This window comes from Podarcis muralis, chromosome 6 (assembly GCF_964188315.1).
Source record: "Podarcis muralis chromosome 6, rPodMur119.hap1.1, whole genome shotgun sequence".
Classification (NCBI taxonomy): Eukaryota; Metazoa; Chordata; class Lepidosauria; order Squamata; family Lacertidae; genus Podarcis; species Podarcis muralis.
In genome coordinates, this window is record NC_135660.1 from 96819983 (window position 1) to 96840782 (window position 20800).

The 20800-nt window shown below is 44.8% G+C and overlaps 2 protein-coding genes across 2 annotated transcripts; one reads left to right on the forward strand and one right to left on the reverse strand.

Annotated features, from left to right (window-relative positions):
* Nucleotides 1–2597: 2597 nt before the first annotated feature.
* Nucleotides 2598–8853, reverse strand: MCAT (malonyl-CoA-acyl carrier protein transacylase). Its single transcript, XM_028728737.2, has 4 exons — nt 8349–8853; nt 7510–7597; nt 4733–4950; nt 2598–3392 (listed from the first exon to the last, which is right to left on the reverse strand). Exons 1-4 carry the CDS (start codon nt 8808–8810, stop codon nt 2979–2981), a joined length of 1182 nt encoding a protein of 393 aa, XP_028584570.2. The 5' UTR covers nt 8811–8853; the 3' UTR covers nt 2598–2978.
* A 2476-nt stretch (nt 8854–11329) lies between these two features.
* TSPO (translocator protein) lies at nt 11330–19028 on the forward strand. Its single transcript, XM_028728736.2, is given in 5 exon segments — nt 11330–11380; nt 11382–11475; nt 15290–15479; nt 17919–18057; nt 18718–19028. Coding segments are annotated over 5 exon segments (648 nt in total). The 3' UTR covers nt 18892–19028.
* Nucleotides 19029–20800: the final 1772 nt, after the last annotated feature.

Below are 20800 nucleotides of genomic sequence, written 5' to 3' on the forward strand. Positions count from 1 at the left end.
GCTCGGCCAATGTGCGCAGGGGCTCTGGTCGCCACCTGTATTCAATAAAGTTTATCAGGACCAAACTTGAAAATGCTGGTGTTAACACAATAGTATGTTCCAGTGACCTATATTTACCAGTTCAGACTCCAGAGGGGGCTTGCATGTTTGACAAGAAAATCCCTAAAAATAAAATACCTAAAAACCTGTATGTTTTCCCTTAAGCTCCTTGGAAGAAGATAGGAAACACATAAATTAACATGGGTAGACAGAAAGCTTGTAGTTCATAAAGATTATGTACTTAAGGAATTTGTGGATTATAAAGTGGCTTACTATGGTTTTTTTAATATAAATTTGACTGATAAAAAACTTTAACATGTAATTAATTACAAGAAAATTAAAAGAGACATTAAGAAAACTTGGTCATAACTCAACAAACAGCCACTACCGTATTTATGACTTCACATTGAAAACTATGGAAAAGAAATGAATCTCCAAGCCCCATTTAAAAGATGCAGGAGCTGGGGCTGGCATCCTTAGGCCATCTTAGGCTGCAGGGATCGTCAGAGTCCTACCTGAGCCTTTCCCCCTTAAAAGGGTTTTTTTTATTTTGTGTTTTATATTTCTGCCACCTCACGGCTTCCCCAACTCTGCAAATACCAATCTCTTATAAGTGGGTTTTGGCTACCTATGCACCAGCACTTGGATGATGGGAATTGAATGACAATAATGACAACACTGACAAAAGTTTGCCAGGAAAACGTTCAGAAAGACACAGAACTTTTAGAAGACACCTTTCAGGCCTCCTCCACCGGTTTGCTGCTGCTGGGGCTGTTGCAAGGCTCTTTTTAGCAATCAGATTCTAAAAGCAAAGAATCAGTGTTTCTTTGTAGGACACACTTGCTTCAAAAACAAGAATTAGCTTCAAAACAGGAATTTGAACATTGAGCTGACATCATGCCACACCCTTATGCTAAAGTATACAGAGGCCTCCTCTGAGCTTTATTGTAGTTAATGTTTACACACATCAAGAGTGGAATTTGTCCTCACAGGCTAGAAGGAAATCAGTTTCAGATTTACGATGAACAATTTCTTCATAGAAACTTCTTCTTCATAGAAACTGTACCTCTATTCCTTTCAGAAAGGTGCTATTGTAGATAACACTGAACTGTGCAGTCCAATGCTGGTTATAGTCCGGTGCCAGCTTACCTAAGCCTTCTACTGCTGGCTCACATTTAGCAATAAGATCCTGCCCGAAATATACCATGTCTGCAAATCATGGCAGCAGAGCTCAGCTCTAAGAGTGGATTTTCATATCTAGAAGTGGTTGTTGAATAGCCAAGAATCAAGAAACTACATTGACATAATGCACTGGTTTTATTAGAACTGAAATCCCGATGTTTCAAAAAATATAATTTAGTCTGAAAGATGTATATCTTTCAGTTTGTAACTCACTGACTTGTGACTTGAGGAAGATCCAGGAACTCTTTTTTTTATTGCAGTTCAATGCTTTTGGACACTGAGATTTATTTCAACCCACAGGTGTCGCACAAACAAAAAGCATGCTTACATTTTGTATTTGCTACCCAAAAAAAAAGCAATTTTTTTACCTATCTCAGCTGTAAGAAATGATTTATACACCACTGCCATCCTCTGGCAGGAGACTACCTGAGATGATTCTAGCAAGAATATCTAAAATCCATCCACTGTTAGGAGTGCTTCCACAGCAAGTGTTCAGTGTGGGATGGTAACATTTTCTTCACTCGCTTTTTATGCAGCATTCTCATGATATAATCATGGGACCAATATCCTGTGTTTTCCCTTAAGTCCTGCCTTTTCTCAGAGTGGCAGAAGATTGCACTGTAAGCCACTTAACACAACACAGTGCTGCACTACCCTTATACTTTTGACTGAAAAGCAAACATATATTGGAAGGCTGTTAGCAAGAATACAGGTAACTTGCAATTTACACACTTAACTTTGCACAATCAGCTTTATGCGCTGGGGGGGGGGGAATTTAAAAAGGTGATGGGCATCTGAGGGGAAAAACTTTGGCAATCCACCTGCTGTTGAACCTAATGTGCTTTGACTATATGTGATTTTGGCTATAGGTGTTCTCCATGGAACTCCGTGTAAGTTGAGAGTGGCCTGGGATGCCATGTAACGTTTCCCAGCTTTTCTTTCTGGACATCTTCTGAACAGATGGAAGTGTCTCAAGAAAAACTCCTGGCGCTTAAACACCAATGCTGTTACCAGCTACCGTATTTTTCGCTGTATAGGACGCGCTTTTTCCCCTCCCAAAATGAAGGGGAAATGTGTGTGCGTCCTATGGAGCGAATGCAGGCTTTCGCTGAAGCCTGGAGAGCGAGAGGGGTCCTGTGGTGCCTAATTTATAATTTTACTCATGTCCAGAAGGAAAACTGATGAGGTACTTTGCAAAATGGGGACCTTAATAGTGTGAGTGAGTATTCTAAAAAACTAATGGGACATTATGAATAGATAGCATACAATGGGTAACGCAATCACTGCATCCAATATATTATCTCAGTGGGGCGAGTTACAGTTACCAATTATACACCAAATGCAGATCTCCCACCCACAATAAATGATATGTAAAACAAAGAAAACATTTTAACTTTATTATTATTTCACTGATTCTTAAAAGTTAAAGCAAGACACTGAGCATAAGTCACCACGATTCTTTGGCCAATGCAGGTACTATTGATCAAGCTTATATAAAACAATTCTTTAAAAAGTTTGTAGCAAAGTAATTGATGAGTCATGGTCAAATCTGTTTGTCTGAAGAAGTGAGACCCAGAGTGGCCTCTGAGGTAACAAGCAATTCTTCTGTGCTAGTTGTGTAGGGAGATAGCAATGGCACAACGGTATACAGCTCCCTCTCCAAAAGACTATGTTGTGTCTTCCTCCAGGGCTTGTATGATTTCGTTTTTACCTAAAAATAAATCCATTTAAAATGAAAACTTTTCCTACAGACATCTCTATGCTTTTTCATCTTCTGAAACATCAATATGTTTATAGAACTTCCAGGCCTTCAAATTGCAGCCTTTTAGGATTGTTCCTAGCTGTTTCCCAGGCCCCACTTCATAAGTATAAGGAAATCCTACTCCTTTTTTCCTTTCATAGATGGCATGCATCGTCTGCTCCCATTTCACTGGTGAAACCAACTGCTTCACTAACAAGCGCTGGATCTGTTTCGGTTCAGTGTATCTCCGGTTTTCCACATTTGAATAGACAGGTATGAGAGGCTTCTGGATATTAATTGAGTTGAGGGCTTCAGACAAAGGTCCCACTGCTGGTTCCATAAGTTGTGTATGAAAAGCACCACTGACTGGCAGCATTTTCACTCTCACAAATGAGTATTTTTTCGAATTTTGCTGCAAAAACTCCAAAGCCTGAAATAAAAACGAAACAGAAGACTGAACCACAAAAACAGAGTTACTGCCTTCAATCTAGAACTGCTGTTAATGTCATTTGGCTCTTAGGAAAACCCTATAAATTCATTGTGGCCTACAAGTCAGAGGATGATGATAATAATAATAATAATAATAATAATAATAATAATAATAATAATAATAATAATAATAATTTATTATTTGTACCCCGCCCATCTGGCTGGGCTTCCCCAGCCACTCTGGGTGGCTTCCAAAAAAATTATTAAAATACTCTAATACATCAAACAGTAAAAGCTTCCCTGAACAGGGCTGCCTTCAGATGTTTTCTAAAAGTCTGGTAGTTGTTGTTCAACAGAGACTTAAAACTTTATAGGGAAATGTAAAGTACTGGCTTAGACTTTGCTACCCAAATGTTGGTGGGTGGCTTTTATACCTGAATTGCATTTGTTGCGTTTCCATTTTTGTTTTATACCAAGGGTAGCCAATGTGGTGCTCTCCATATGTTGTTGGAATACATCTCTGATCACCCCTGACTATTGGCCATGCTGCCTGGGGCTGAGGAGAGCTTTGTTCAAAACATTTGGAGAGCACTAGGTTGCTACATGTGCTTTACATCATCACTGCATGTCAGTTAGATCCTGTTGCCAGGTGACAGGCTTCAATTCTAATCCCAATTACAAGCGGCTGCCTTTGAATATTGCTCAGAAACTTCAGAATGTAGCTGCACAGCTGTTGACCAGGGTTAGCAGAACAGCATGCACTGGGAATATTAAGGAGCTCCACCAGTCAGTGCCTATGTTCAATCCGAGGTACTGATGCCTAACTTTAAAGCTAGAAAAACTTACAGTCGGGTAAACCAGGGAGCCCCTTTCACTATGAGGTCATCTGGCCCTGATATCACCTCTGTCTGAGGAGGGCAGCCCTTTTCCCACTGCAAATGTGCTTGTCTGTAAGACCTGTTTGCCTAAATCTATTGTACTCCCCGCCCTTTAGAAATCAGTGAAAATCTTTTCATTGCTCCTTTGATTTCAAACATTAACTTATTTTTATTGCTGTTCTTCTGCTATTCTCATTACTATTGTTCTTATTATTGTGAACTGGTTTTAAATGTGTTTATTGTTATCTTTAAAAATTAAATATATCAATTGATGGCTATTAGTATAGGTACTTTGCATGTAAAAAAAAGCAGGATAAAAATACAATTCATATAACAAGCAAGCAAACTTCTCCCCTCAAAATACAGAATATGACTAAGTAGTACTGTTCTCTTGGCTGTCAGCAGTGCTACTGAAAACCCCACCAATTTCCAGATATTCAGAACCATTATTTTGAAATAATACCTGCAAATGTCCTGCAATGACTCTGCTGCCTGGAAACAAGTAGTTTGAAACTTCACATACAGGATTTTCAATGCCCAATGACTTGCAATATTCACGAGCTTCCAAGCAAGCAGTGACATAATTTGAATTATGCCGGCCAATAACAGATAACATTCCACTTGGGACAGCTTCCGATGCCTCCTGCATGGCTTCAGCACGCACCTTCACTGCATATAAGGCTAGAGAAAAGAAAGAAACTCTAAGAGGACTTAACTTCAGCATAAGATAAATGGAAGCTACAAAGAAAATTGGCTGTGACTTTACAAACTCAAATGCATGTTTCCATGTAACAATTACACAGATAGGGAGGTGAAAACTCTGAAATGTTCACTTACACAATATTGTATTCTGTGATGTAGAGTAGCAGCTTTCAAACTTTTTTACTCCCAGGGAACCCTTTCCATATCAAACTGACCACCCCAGTACTTGCATGTGGTGCAGAAGATTCTGGGACCTGTTCCAGAATGCACAGTCAGTTATAAAGAACACTGGCTAGGCTGCTGTCTGCCATGAACAGAAAGCACACCACGGAACACACCCATGCAGCTGTGTGGTCCTTGTCCACAACTGAAGAACATCTGATACACATCCACAGAGTTCAGGGGTTCCCTAAAACACCACTAATGTAGATTCAAGATGACCAGAACCTAAGTATCCAGGAAAATTAAGCATGAAGGGCTGGCATTTGGATTCTTGCAACAGGGACCCATATGTATATTTTTTCATGCTTTCACTCTGGTTAACATAGATAGGCTGCATTCACATAACATGCCAAGCCATGCCTAAGGAAATTTAGTCATTTGGACATCACACCAAACTCTCATTTAGCATGGCATAAACAAGTCTAGCCTCCTAGGCTTGTCCAGTCCCACAGCTGAGAAGAGTACTGAAGTGTTCACTTCTGCTTTTATTTAGAGGTGAAACTCAAAAAATAAGAATATCGTGGGAAGGTTCATTTATTTCAGTAATTCAACTTAAAAGGTGAAACTAATATATGAGATAGACTCATGACATGCAAAGCGAGATATGTCAAGCCTTTATTTGTTATAATTGTGATGATTATGGCATACAGATGATGAAAACCCCAAATTAACAATCTCAGAAAATTAGAATATTAAATAAAATCAGCAAAACAAGGATTGCAAATAGAGCAATATTGGACCTCTGAGAAGTAGAAGCATGCATATGTACTCAGTACTTGGTTGGGGCCCCTTTTGCATCAATTACTGCCTCAATGCGGCGTGGCATGGATGCTATCAGCCTGCGGCACTGCTGAGGTGTTATGGAAGACCAGGATGCTTCAATAGCAGCCTTCAGCTCTTCTGCATTGCTCGGTCTCATGTCTCTCATCTTTCTCTTGGCATGAGTCTATCTCATATATTAGTTTCACCTTTTAAGTTGAATTACTGAAATAAATGAATTTTTCCACGATATTCTAATTTTTCGAGTTTCACCTGTAAATGTTGCTTCCCATGTCACCAGAGCTGGGAAAGGAGAGGCACAAAAGCCGGAGAAGCTGGGCTCATGCACGCTATGCTAAAACATAGTTCAGTGTGATGTCCAATGTAGTCTATGCTTTTGCACACCTGAATTAACAAGCCAACAAACAGAAACCACGGTTTGAAGTGAATTTGTCATCCATGGCTTAGCAAGCCTTTTGGGTGTTTGGAAGCTCAAACCATGGTTTCAGTTAATAGAGTTCATACAAGTCATGATTTCGCATAATGCTCAACTAAGCTACTGTCTGCCCCAAACTGTATTTATGTCAACAGAAGCTAGACTTCAGACTAGCTGAAGCAACTTTCCTGCAAGCAATGATATTTAAATTCAGAATCTTACAACTTATTCCCAATATGTCTATGAAGATATTAATACAAGAAATCCTCACATTTTATCCACTGCAAAGTTGGTTATACTTTATACTTTTGTACACATTATATGGACTTGATCTGGATTTCAATTTTACTTACTTATTACTTAAATAGCACAAAGATGTAACACATAAAGTTGAGGAAGAAATAAAATAGCTGGACACTAAGATACCCTTCACTCAGTGGCGGAGGAAGAGGAGCGTGAGGGGAGCGCACCGCCCCCGGCAGCGCGACCCTGGTGGGGTTCCATCGTGGCTGCCTCCCTGCCCGTGCTGGGCACCACGCCCCTGCGGGCGGTGTGCCCCACCCCTGCCTGCTCTCCGCCCCCCTCCCGGTGCCAGAGCATGAAGCTCGGCCACTGCCTTCACTAGCAGAGGACCACAAAGAATTGTGTGCCAAGACTAATGCGCCAGAGTCAGCAACACGAGTTGCCTGCTGGCACCTGGGGCGCATGTGCACGTGGGCAGGGGTGGGGTGGTCACCTGGGGTGCATGTGCACGTGGGCAGCCATCACCACTGGAACCAAGCAGGGCCATGCTGCTCTGCCTCCCCACTTGCAAAAGGAGGAGCCCAGTCAAAGAGCCTTGGCATGTGAATCCCACTCCCCCAATGCTGGCCAGGCAGCCATTCAGCAAGGAGGCTGGAGATGCAGCAGTGAGGCTGGGCTCCAGGGCCCAGAGACCCCCAGCAGCAGACAGGGCAGGATGGGGATCCCAGGGGGGTGCCTGGTTTGTGCCCCACCCCCAAATTGTGCACCTGGGGCTACACCCCCCCCCCCGCCATGCCCCCCAGCTACATGCTATCCTTGCATTGCAAAGATTTTAGATAAACATTTAATATGAAAGTGCAAGGGTACTTTCTTGATACCTTCTGCATAGTCTATGGCTCCTGCAAAAACAAGGGCTGCATATTCTCCAATGCTGAATCCAGCAGCTGCCACACAGCTCTCCACTACCTGTAGAAATTTAAAAAGTCTCCAGTAAGTAACAAGTGGAAGTGATCCAGAAACACCTTACGCAGTTCACATAGTGTGAGAAAAGCAGGAATGGCACCCCATCCCCGTGTGCACTGTCAATTGTGGCGCAGCCTGCTTCTTTCTCCTTGGCACAGAGAAAGTGGGCAGAGGAAAGCCTCCCTCCCTCTCTCCTAACATAGAACTCTAGTGAAGCATCCCAGGAAGCTGAACGTTGGGAGAGTTTGGGGCAGACAAAACCCAAGTGGTCAAACTACGGCACTCCCTCCTACAGGAGGTGGCGGCCTTTAAAAGAGGATTGGCGTGTCCAAAGTCTGGCCCTGGGGCCTAATCCGGCCCGCCGGTTGGTTTAATCCGGCCTCTGGCAGTTTATTTCCTGGGGGGGGGGGGTGAAATCTAAGAAAAAGCACAACATCAATCCTTTAAAAAGGTCAGTAACTTTGGCCGGCCCTCAGGCATGTTCACTTCATCAAAACAGGCCCTCTTTGAAAAAAGTTTGGGCACCCCTGGATTAGACAAATGGAGGTGAGGAGAGGGCAACCCATGGCCACCACAGTCAGCGCTTCTGAATGCCAGTTGCTGGAAGCCCTGGGGGTGGGAGATGCTCCTGCTCTGCCCCCTGCCTTCCCACCCCAGCGGGCGGGCGGGCGCCTGCCTAGGGGAGGCGGCTGCTCTAGCTGAGACTCCTGCCTGGCCGGGGGCTGGACTAGATGCCCCCGGGGTGCCCCCTCACCCTGGGCTGCTCCTGGTGCAGCTTCTCCACGGCGGCCAGGGAGCTGACGAAGACGGCGGGCTGGCTGTGCACGGTGCGCTCCAGCTGGGCGCCGGGCCCTTCGCAGCAGAGGCCGAGCAGGTCGTAGCCCAGGACGCCCTCGGCCAGGCGGTACAGCTCCCGCACGTTCGGGTAGCGCAGGAGGCCGCGGCCCATCCCCACGAACTGGCTGCCCTGGCCGGGGAAGAGCAGCACCGAAGCCTCCTCGGGAGCCCGGCGCGCCTTCCCGCCAGGCCCCGACCGCGGCGCCTCCTCCTCCGCCGCCGCGTCCCGCAAGAGCCCCGCCGCGCTCGCCGCCTCCCCCGCGCCGGGGGGCCTCGGGGCTCCGCCTCGGCTGAGCCATCGCCGCAGGGCCGGGAAGAGGAGAGCGCGGCCTGCCGAGAGGCCCGGCGGCAGCAGGCGCGGCGCGGCGGAGGTCGCCATGGCAACGGGAGCCTCCTTCCGCGTGCGGGGCTGGAGAGCGAAAAATGCAAGGCCCGGTCCGTCAGCAAAAAGCTTCCCCCGCCGCGGCCTGGAAACCCGAGCCGTAGAAAAGAGGGTTCCACCCCACCCAAGGTCCCCCCGTCTCTCTACACGTGCTCGTGGGTGTTAGCAGCAAATACAGAGGCACAAATCCACAGACACGTATCTACCACAAAAACACAGAGGCACAAATCCACTGGCACGTATGGCTCTGAGGAGTACATATGTGCCAGGTTGTTGCGTGTGTGTGTGTGCTGTGAGTCACAGAATTAAAGAGACACAGACTTTTCTAGATTCGTATATGTTTAAAGTGTGAAGATGTTAAGGGAGATAGATACACCTTAATCTAATCTTTGGTAGCTGAAGAAGTGTGCATGCACACAGAAGCTTATACCAAGAACAAACTCTTAAGGTGCTACTGGACATTTTTAATATTTTTTAATACTGTATATATTTCGACCGCGTCAGACCAACATGGCTACCTGAATCTTAATCCAATCTGATAGTCTTTAAGGTTCCACAACTTTTTTTCTTTGTTGCAATATAGACATTTCTAATCCCCATAGACATTCTGGTGGTTAACTTTTGATGTGTGCATTTATTTACCTCTTAAGTTCTCTTAGGGGGGACGCGGGTGGCGCTGTGGGTAAAAGCCTCAGTGCCTAGGACTTGCTGATTGCATGGTCGGCGGTTCGAATCCCCGCGGCGGGGTGCGCTCCCGCTGCTCGGTCCCAGCGCCTGCCAACCTAGCAGTTCGAAAGCACCTCCGGGTGCAAGTAGATAAATAGGGACCGCTTACTAGCGGGAAGGTAAACGGCGTTCCATGTGCGGCTCTGGCTCGCCAGAGCAGCGATGTCACGCTGGCCACGTGACCCGGAAGTGTCTCTGGACAGCGCTGGCCCCCGGCCTCTTGAGTGAGATGGGCACACAACCCTAGAGTCTGTCAAGACTGGCCCGTACGGGCAGGGGTACCTTTACCTTTACCTTAAGTTCTCTTAAATGTCACATCTAAAAATGCAATTAAATATACATCTCTGCTTAGAAGTTAAGGCCTGATGAGCTTAGTCTGTGTGTTGAAGTTACCTTTATACTGCTGAAAATAAAAAAAAATAAAGGGCAACTATAAAACAGGAATGTTTGTGTTTTTCTTTCATGACCATAGTGTTTTAGCTTAAATGGTGGGATCAAGAGGGAGGAGTCATGGGTCCAGATAACCGATTTCCTCCAAACATGCCTGCAGCTTCTCGAGCACCTTGCCCCCCCCCCAGCTGTCACCTGAAGGTCTCCAAGCGACTTACAGCAAAGGAAAATATGCATTGCTTAAAGCCATAGGCTCTCACCTGGGAGCCTCTCTCTTTTCTGCTACCTCTGTCTCCCGCATTTGCCTTAAACCTTCAGAATTTCTTGGAGGGCCTTCTTGCAGTTCCTAAAATAAAATAAAAAGCACGCATTGGCTCAGCTGTGATGTGGCAGAGAGAGAAGGGAAAAGGCCATTTCCACCAAAGAACCAAGTTTTGAAGCAGTGGTTCTCCAAGGGTGTTGCAGGAGAGAATGGCAAGTGTGGCAGGACAAAGAAACATGTAGACATTTTAGCCTAGTCTTGTATAGGTAAAGGTAAAGGGACCCCTGACCATTAGGTCCAGTCATGGCCGACTGGAGTTGCAGTGCTCATCTCGCTTTATTGGCCGGCGTACAGCTTCCGGGTCATGTGGCCAGCATGACTAAGCCGCTTCTGGTGAACCAGAATAGCGCACAGAAATGCCGTTTACCTTCCCACTGGAGCGGTACCTATTTATCTACTTGCACTTGTTGTGCTTCCGAACTACTTAGGTGGGCAGGAGCTGGGATCGAAGAACGGGAGCTCACCCCGTCGTGGGTATTTGAACCGCCAACCTTCTGATGGGCAAGCCCTAGGCTCTGTGGTTTAACCCACAGCGCCACCCGCGTCCCTTAGTCTTGTATACTATGCCATCAAAATAATTTTTTATGGACACACAACCAGAAACTGTATCCACCCCTCTTTTTAAGAGCATTATTCTACAGTTCATAACACATTGTTGCAAGAAGGGATTTTCAAATATGATAGATCTGAAGAGAAAAAGGAAATGAGACTCTCTTTGTCTCAAAGTAGACCTAATGTCAATGAGATGAGCCGGCAAAAGCAAACTCAGGCCTCTCACCGAAGTTTTCAGCCATACTTAAGGCACCTGTATCTGAAGAAGTATCTGAAGAAGTGTGCATGCACACGAAAGCTCATACCAATAACAAACTTAGCTGGTCTCTAAGGTGCTACTGGAAAGAATTTATTTTATTTTATTTCGATTAAGGCACCTGTGTAAGAGGCTCGTGCATAACAGACGCGTTGTGTTATACTTTCTGGCTGCCCCGGGGTCCCATGATGAAATGGTTGCGTTCTGTGTTATGAATCAGGCGCTGCTAGGAGTGGCTTCTTTCTGTTTCCCAAAGCGCTCGGCCTCGAGATGGGCGCGCCCCCTGCTCCCTTCTCCGCCTCCCGCCCGCCCGCCCGCCCCGTGGGCCGCTCCCTCGCTTCCTTTCCCACAACCCTTTCGCTTTCTCCGAGCAGCGAGGTCAGCGGAGGAAGCAGCGGCAGCAGCAGCAGACGCAGGTACGGGATCTAACACCTTTGAGAGCGCTTGCTGCAGCAGATGCGCACTGAGGGCTAGGAGCGTGGGCAGCTTCCTAGGACCTGTAGAGCTGGAAGGGATCCCCCGGTCATCTAGTCCAACCCCCCCTGCAATGCACGAACCTGCCACGTGGGGTTCGAACCCGCGACCTTGAGATTTAAGAGTTTCAAGGTCTCCCGACTGAGCCGTCCCGAACCTCTGCTTAAAAACCTCCAGGATCGTAGGAAAGGGAAGGAAAGAAAAGAAAAGAAAAGGAGGGAGTCCATATAAAGGCAAAGGCACGAGGAGGTTGTGCCTAACTTGGGAAGGGCGTTACCCACAGCTTGCGAGGAAGGCAGGGGCTCCGCCGAGTCGGGCGCGTATCCCCGATGGTCCTCCTGTTGCCAGAGATATTGTTACCTGGGCGCCCTGAGCAGGTAACGTAGTAACCGCTGAAGGGCGGCGTGAAATCCTGGCAGCGCATCTGCGATCCCCACCTCCGCGGGCGAGCAAGTTTGGAGAAGTCGAGCAACTGAAAACGGAAGCCTGGAGAGATGCAGCCTGGTCTCCTCAGCTGCCAACATAGAAACTAAACAGGAGAAAGCAAACCCCACAGCTTGCTGCAGAGGATGCGGTTGGGGTGCTACCCCAGCTCCCCGCTTTCCAGGCTTCTCCTAAAGAGCAGGGGGTCCTCTGGCACCTCTAGATAAATCTCTTCCATCCCCTCCTGGAGATTTGGAACAATTTGCCCAGTGCAATTGAATAAAGAGCTGTATTTATAACTTGTTCAGAGTTTTTTTTAGGGGGTGGGGGCAGTTACAGCAAAACAGCCCCCCATCACCAGCCTGTTCACCCAAAACTAACTGCCTAGCACCCACGATTTAAATGGGCTACGGTCATTGGGGTTGAATGAATTGCGTATTAGGGCTGTTTGGTGATGTGGGCCTTTTCTTGAAAAGTTAACCTTGCTCTGGGTTCTTCTACAGTTCCACACTGGCTCAGAGCATTCAACAGGAGAGAAGCAACTTTATAAATCTGCCTCTGTTGCTGCCTTTTTAAGGCCAGGGCTCTAGAGGCCTTCATAGCTGTGTGTTAATTCACTGGATGATTTCTTTCAACACTTTGTTTCAACAGTTGAATTTCTGCATGCCGTTCAGCTTTAAAGACACACGTTAGACAGCAGCTACCTTCGCAACTAGGAGTCGGTACTTGGCTATAACAAAGCAAGTTTGCAAGCAGGAGTTGTAGGGGTTAAGTGTCTAAAGAAAGCAGAAATCTGACTGGTAGAGCAGGTCCTGATTCTGACATGCTTAACTCCCACACTACCCTGAAGCAGTTTTAAAAAATTTGAATGGAGTAGCATGGATTTCAATGATGATTTGCACTGGAGACTGAAAGTTATGACTGCCTGAATTTAATTTACATGAGATTAAATGTGATTATCGTTCTGTAGCAACACGTTTTACCATCCTTTGGCAAATCTCCATGAAGATTTTTAGGGATGTCACCCTCTTCAGCCACCACACCTGGCCCTGCTCTTCTCCCTTGGCCAGCATGGAATTCAGCAGAGAAAGCTTTTCTTGACCTGCAGAAAAAGTGCTGAGAAAAATTCACATGTAAAATGTGGAGCTGCTATTAAAGGCCAGAAACAAAAGGAGGCAATCTGTTCACTTGCCACCTTTTGTTTCTGGTCTTGCCTTTGAGCCCTTAACAGTAGCCTAACTTTCTTCCAGTTAAATTGTTGGTTGTTGCAGAAGTACTGGGGCTAAAGGATTAATAGGGCAAAGACCAAAATATCCTCCCTTATCCGATGAACAGTTAGAATACAGAAATGAACAAAAACAAATGTGAGGACACAAGGGACCAGAAAATGAAGTAATTTATCTTAACTCAGCTAAGGGGAGAGCGTGCAGTTTTCACTTCCTCAGGTCAGTAGTAGTTGTTAGAATTTATATACCGCCCTATACCTGGAGGTCTCAGGGCAGAGAGTCACAGTGAGTCACAGTGAGCGGGTGGGGGTGGGGGCACTTCACTTGCTAATTTCTAGCCTGCCAAGCGGCTGTTAAAGGCACATTCTTTTTGGGTGGATTCTTAGTCCAGAATGAATTTCCCAACCTGCATAGACTTTCTTTGCTCCTGGATTGGTTAAAGCGTAGCAATTAACCCCTACTATGTCCAGTGAGTGATGCCTATCCAAATTAAGCAGATTCACTGAAATAAATGGATTTGGGTGGCTTGTCAATTGATGTCAGCCAGTCCACTCTGCAAATGAGCAGCTTTGGGTGGTACCGTTACTTGGGGTGGGGGCTTTTTATTATATCCATTTTCTTCCCGAGCCCCACTTGAGCTGGCTGTTACAAAACAGAGTGAATGTGTAAAATGGCTGCAGTTCAGCCACAACCATTACATGGCGAGATTACATAAAAAGGGTGATAAGTTTTGCAAACATTATGAAACAAGTCCAATTTCACAGGACAACTTGATAGGAGTGGAAAGGTCTCTACTTGTTTAACTGATCACGTCTCTTACTTTTGAAGCCACTTTTTTCCTGTTAGGCTTGTTGTAGAAGCATTGTAATAACTTACACAACCTCTGCCCTATTTTACCAAATGTATTATGTAGAGAGTTCAAATTACACTGAAGAGAGGAGGATGGGCGTTTTCCTTTAGCACATTTGCCTCCAGTAGGGAATTAATTCTCATTCCCATGGTTGGCAGAGTCAATATCTTTAAAAACCCCTGGCCCTGATGTTCCTGTGCCTTTCATAGTGAACCTGGATATAGAGAAATGAAACAATCAACATTTTTTCCTGGCATGGAGATAACATTTACCTTTTGCATGTTGCTGCTGGTGTTGTAATAAAAAAAAAACCTAATTATTTGCACAAACAACTTATTGACTATGGCAGGAAGGATAACCTAGTGAGGTACAGTGGAATCCTTACCATGTCAACTCGGAAGTATGTCCCATTGAATTCAATGGGGCCTCCTTCCAGGCAAGTGGGGTTAGGACTGCTACCGTAGAGCATGTCCAGGAATTCAGGTTCATAAAACAGGCAGGTGGAGTATATGTGAACTCTGAGCTTTTTTTACCTTGCTGCACCCAAAAAGAGCCTTTTCTAAGTATGCTAAGCAACAGTTAGAACAATTAATTGGAACAAGTTATACGGGTTTCTGTAACACCTTCCTGTGTCTGATGCTGTTTATAAGGCTTGGCCTCCTCGCAGGTAATGCTTCCATTACCATATTTGCTGGAATACCTTTCTCCTGGGAAAGTTGCAACCTTCATCCTCTTCTTCCCACCTAAATCTAATTGAATCCCATTTGCACTTTTAAAAATGCTGAATTGCACACACGCACACACGGGTTGGGTAACCACAGATAGCTCAAGGGGAGAGTAATAGTCCTCCTCTATTCTGCCACACCTGGAATTCTGTGTCCGGTTCATGGGTGCTTTAGTTGAGATCCCTGCATTGCAGGGGGTTGGACTACATGACCCTAGAGGTCCCGTCTAACTCTACGATTCTATGATTCTACATGTTCGGGACTCACCAATCAAACACTACAGAGTTTTTTGTATGAACTGAAAACACGCAGCACTGTTCAATAGAATCAGTTCTCCACCTTCAGTCTTTGGAAACCAGTTGAGGCGGCCAGTTTGTTGCTGCAGCAGGGCACAACCCTTCCTTGCTTTCGAACCCTCAGCCACTGGCACGCAAAGGCATATAGGCCCAACTATCACCTTTTCTGCACTGCTAATATTTTGAAACTGCACTTTGCAAAGTCAACTCTCACCCAGTTTGCATATTTGTTTCAGAAATGGAAGCGCTTCCCTCGTGGGCTCCTGCTGTTGCTTTCACACTCTTGCCAAACGCCGGGAGCATTTGGGGAGGTAGGATTGTCAAGAAAGAACTGCCCACGTGGTATGAATCACTGGAGAAGCCATCTTGGCGCCCCCCCAACTGGGTTTTCCCACCTGTCTGGGGAGCATTATATTCGTCAATGGGGTATGTAGTCTTATATTTACAATATAGTTGTTTACGGCCTTTAAAAATATGTACACTAAGAAATCTGAACTTGCCTAAGTAAATCCCATCAAGCTCTCTTCTGGTTTTGGATATCTGAAGGGATTATGCCCATATTTTACCCTATGGGCTAGAAAACTTGCTTATTAAAAAGAAAATGAAAGTAGAGATTCTTAGCAACATGAAGTTTGAGAATTTTCATGCTCCTGAAGATTGTTGCAAAAGTTCATTTCCAGGTTTTTTTTAGCACTTGCACAGAGATGTAAAGTTTTGATGTCTGCAATCTAGAACTTAAGGGCACAGGCTGAGGTATGTACAGTAGGGCCCCGCAAGACGAATGCCTCGCAAGACGAAAAACTCGCTAGACGAAAGGGTTTTCCGTTTGAGTCGTTCCGCAAGACGAATTTCCCTATGGGCTTGCTTCGCAAGACAAAACGTCTTGTGAGTTCTTGCGAGTTTGTTTCCTTTTTCTTAAAGCCGCTAAGCCGCTAATAGCCGTGCTTCGCAAGACGAAAAAACTGCAACACGAAGAGACTCGCGGAATGGATTAATTTTGTCTTGCGAGGCACCACTGTATCACTTGGTACTAGGCCTATAAATATACGTACCTATAAATAATGGTGGAGCATGCACATTTGCTAGTACAAATGCTGGGGTAGGTGCAGTAGCCCTGTATGACGCTGCCTTAGGCTGAGTGAGGCCATTGCTCCAGGTGCATCAGCATTTGTGTTCACTGACTGCTTTCAAACAGGTCTTTTCCAGCAATACTTGGAAATGCCAGGGATCAAACCTGGGTCCTTTTGCATGCAAAACATCTGCTCTCCTCCAATGCCACATGACAGCCATAAGATAACTTAGTGTGGCATCACTGCTTCACCTTCTGACAGCACCCCTGACATTTGCTTGCAAGAAACAGCTTCCTTCAGAGCTGCAGAGTGTGGTTTGCAGCTGAGAACTTGCTTAGGGAATGGCTGTACAGGAAGTTAGGTAGCCTTGCCCCTTGGTATTTGCATACCTAAGCAATCAATGATAACAATGTTATTTTTTGTACCCTGCCCATCTGACTGGGTTGCCTATTAAAAGCAGGGATTTGAAACCCTGCCACTGGGACCTAGTTAGCAGGACAGGGAGGGGATCCCGTCTGTTTTGAACAGGTTGTTTCTGCAAAGTGTTTTCCACATTGTTCAGTGCCACCTGGTGGAAGAGAATGCAAAAGCTAGTTTTCACAAGCTAAGATTACACATCTTCTTCTTTGGCAATCACTCATAGCCGAGTAAGACTGTCTTCCATAAACACGGTTTTAACCATGAGTCCATAAGTGACTGTGGAGGCCAGTTCTGGATCCACACATCCTTCCACAGTGGGGACATTGGTTTCCGGGTGGGAGTTGATCACAGTGTGGATTTGCCAAGCGTGCCTTCCTCTTAGCATGTTTCTCCCTTGTGTCCTGAGTTCGAGTGTCTTCAAAGCCCACGGCACCTTTGGTAAAGGCTGTTCTCCAACTGGAGCGCTCACAGACAAGTGTTTCCAAATTGTTGGTGTTTATACTACATTTTTAAAAATTTGCCTTAAGACAGTCTTTAAACCTCTTTTGTTGACCACCAGCATTACGCTTTCCATTTTTAAGTTCAGAATAGAGTAGTTGCTTTGGAAGACGATTATCAGGCATCCGCACAACATGACCAGTCCAACGAAGCTGATGTTAAAGAATCATGTGCCAAATGGCGCATGTAATTGCACATTACACTTAAATGTAAAGGAACAGCCTTGCTGCTTGAACCACCTCATCTTTTAATGTATTCACATTTATTTCTTACTTCTCACATATGCAATGTATTCGACCCTTCCTCTAAGAAACTCGTTTTTATCCTTATCAGAGGAGCCTGGCTGCAAATGTCACTGAGCAAGTTTAAGGGCAAGTAGGAATTTGAGCTTTGGTCTCCTGATTTATGCCAACTGTCTTCACACTCTAATAAGCAAGACCTCCTTGGTTGTGACGCTCCCAGTAACGGAATTTCTATTATCAATTTGTTGAAATGTTTTGGAAAGGTAGCAAGTTATGGTTAATAACGGAAGTTTGGGAAACATACATAGTTATGAAAAACATGGTGACATTAACAATTGTGATGAGTATTCAACTGATTTTGGGGTGGATTATTTAGGATTATTGTTAACAGGTTTGTAAAATTTTATACACTTAATAGTTACAGTAACACTGCACAATATATAGGCATTGGTGGCTTTGTAGAGAAGAATAAGGAGACTTCAGTGTTCTCTAATGGGTCAGGAACCCTGGCAAGGTATGAAAGTATTAGCGTCTCATGACTTTTGCATTATTCTCAGTATGGAGTTTAGGATTTCTGTTAAAGTCCTCATGCACCCAGTCCATTTTCTGACAAATGACATTTTCCATTCTTTCAGATATGGTTCTTACCTCGTGTGGAGGGAATTAGGAGGCTTCAACGAAAAATCCCTGGTTCCCCTTGGGCTGTACGCAGGAAACCTGGCATTAAATTGGTCATGGGTCCCCATATTCTTCGGAAAGCACCAAACAGGCTGGGTAAGTGGGGCAATGCTCTGTGTCAGTCCATGCCCTTGTGGCTTAGAGCAGTGGTTTGCCAGCTTTCAGCCTTAAGGGAATTCTTTCAGCAATAAATTACCCGCTGGGAAACTTGTATGTGTTGTAGAGTTGTCAGAGGAATGCTTATTTGTTTTTAATTAATTTTAAAGCATTTTTAACTGCTTAATATTTATAAATCGCTAACCAGTATACAAAAATACAATCCAAAAGCAACATTCAACAATAATGGGGTCCAGTTTTATGAGTCACGTGAAGTCTGGCCAGAAATCTGACTTTCAGAGACATCTGAAGTTGCTGACGGATGATCCTTCATGTATGGCAGAGGGAAGGAGATTCTGCTGTGCAGAGTTCCCACAATAAGGACTTGGGCATGTGAGCAATAATGAGCACAGATCATTGTTGGTATGCTCAACCAAAATCCCTGGAGCTTTGGACATTTGACTTTTTGCTTTACAAAAGCCCATGGATATTTGGGTATGTTGCTGTTAAAGGGGTCAAGTACTACATTGGGTAAATGCCGTGTAATCAGCACAAAAACAAGGCAAAGGTGTGTGTGGCTGAAGTTGCAGTTCTTTGTAGCCCTCTCTGCTCTAGGATCCCATGAAGAACTCATTTTAACGTCATTCATTTCTTTTTCAGGGGCTGGTGACTATACTGCTCACCACAGGAGCAGCAACAGCTACAACTACTGTCTGGTACCATGTCAACAAAACAGCAGCATATTTGATGTACCCTTATTTAGCCTGGCTAACTTTTGCCTCTGTGCTGAACTATCGTATCTGGAAAGACAATCGCGATAAGAAACACCCGTAACACACATTTTTCCAGGGCTATTTTCTATAAAAAAGAAACATTTTCTAAGTTGGATTCCAATTCCACCACCCCAGTGCTTAAACCATATGTTGTCTCAGATTTATTGCTTAATAAATCTAATAAACTTCAGAAATGGACCCAGAAATTGTGATTATTAATGTATTTGTAGCCAGGTTGTCCTTATGTCCACCTCCTTAATTTGGGAAACACACATGTATGCCCAATTGCTTGCTCATCACAAGAGAGTCTGCAGTCGGATTATGAGCTGTCTTCATTCGGAAAGCACTGTGTTTGAGGCCGCATGCACATTTGACCTGCAGATGCAGCCTTCTGGTAGCCACCCGCACTGGTGAACCAGCCCAAAAAATAGCGCTGTAGAAAAAGTCATGGAATTCTTGAGCTTCAAAGGGTCTGGAAATTCTTCCTGCTGAGATTTTTATAGCGAAACTATAGACCTTTTCTTTAACTTACCTTTAATAGAAAAATATATTGTGTATTTGAGTCTCTCAGCCTACTTAGGAAACTCTTTGGGCTTCCTAAGAGCTGGGTAGAAACTCTTGATGAGACTTGTTGATGCTATAAACAAAGCAGATACCGGCCAGCCAGACTTGGGTGGAAGGAGCCCAACCAAGCATTAGAAATGGGAGTATGAATGTAAGAACAGACTGGCTGCTGGATCAGCATCCTGTTCTCATGGTGGCCAACCAGATGCCTGTGGGAAGCCTGCAAGCAGGATCTGAGCACGACAGCACTCTTCCCCTCCTGCCGTTTCTAGCAACTGGTATTCCGTAGTGGAGGAAGAAGCTATCCATCGGGAATATGAAGCGATCTAATGGCACCTTATCTGGCAAAAAGAGCGCTGGCAGAAATCAGCATTTGAAAACCTGCAGCTCAGTAACAACCAATCCCTTATATTCCCGTCTAATGCTGCTTCACAGTAAGTGCTCATGCCAGATGTGGCATTTTGCTCATTTTTAGAGAGGGACAAACAAGACCAGAGCGTAGCAATTTGTCAAGGGGCTGAGCTGACAGGCAACCTGGTTCTGGCCGTACTTAAAACCAGCGAGACAAGACTCAGTTTCAAAGCAAAACTTTTTTACTTTGCTGCCATACTGGAGACCCCACTGCAGGGAAGAAAACACTGTATTACGGGGGGACATTTTATCTGGCTGGAGTTGTCCAGCTGGCAGAAGATGGGCTGTGGTAAGCAAGAGATGGAAGTCTGCTTGCTGCTTTAAAACACGTGTACTCCTGTCACGAGGTGAGTTCTTAAATATTTTTGAACCACCATCCCTATTGGCAAAAGCAATGCTGCAACTCAAATACATTAAGAGCTCATTAAAAGGGAGGGCAGCAGTCAGGCAAAGAATGAACATGTAGAGGTGATGCTTGCTTCTTTTTTTAAGGTGTAGGAGGAGGCAGGAGGGGAAGGCCAGTGGCTGAACCATTTTATTTGCTAGAATAAAGAATGGAAATATTGGAAGCAAGCAAGGTTTATGTTGCAAAACAAGGAAGCTGAAGTGACTTCTCAAGGTGAAGACCTGATACACCAAGACACAAAAACTACAGATGCTCTTGTGTTATTTCAAAGGCAGTTTCTGGTATTTGTGGGGACATAGTTTATTGAAATTCTGCAGGCATAGGAGCCAGCTATGGCTTTCAAATAATTTGCTTCATATTCATTTGTAAAACAAAGCCTTTTAAGATGCGGGAGCACAAGGGTCTTAAGAAAAACAATGGCCTCAGTAAATCTGCAGCAAGTTATAAAAACACAAAGGACATAGGGAAAAGCTGTGCGGATACTTCTTTGTAACCAACAAAATATACCAACTACTGAGAAAAAATAATAATAAATTGATACTGCACTTCTGTGAGCATCAGAATGCAATAAAAACATACACTTTGTGAA

Excerpts from the sequence above, each read along its gene's own strand:
- MCAT (XM_028728737.2), bottom strand. The coding sequence starts at position 8,810 with ATGGCGACCTCCGCCGCGCCGCGCCTGCTGCCGCCGGGCCTCTCGGCA. Across the intron at positions 7,598-8,348 it reads TGCACCAGGAGCAGCCCAGG|GTAGTGGAGAGCTGTGTGGC; the intron begins GTGAGGGGGCAC and ends AAATTTCTACAG. Across the intron at positions 4,951-7,509 it reads AGCCATAGACTATGCAGAAG|CCTTATATGCAGTGAAGGTG; the intron begins GTATCAAGAAAG and ends TCTTTTCTCTAG.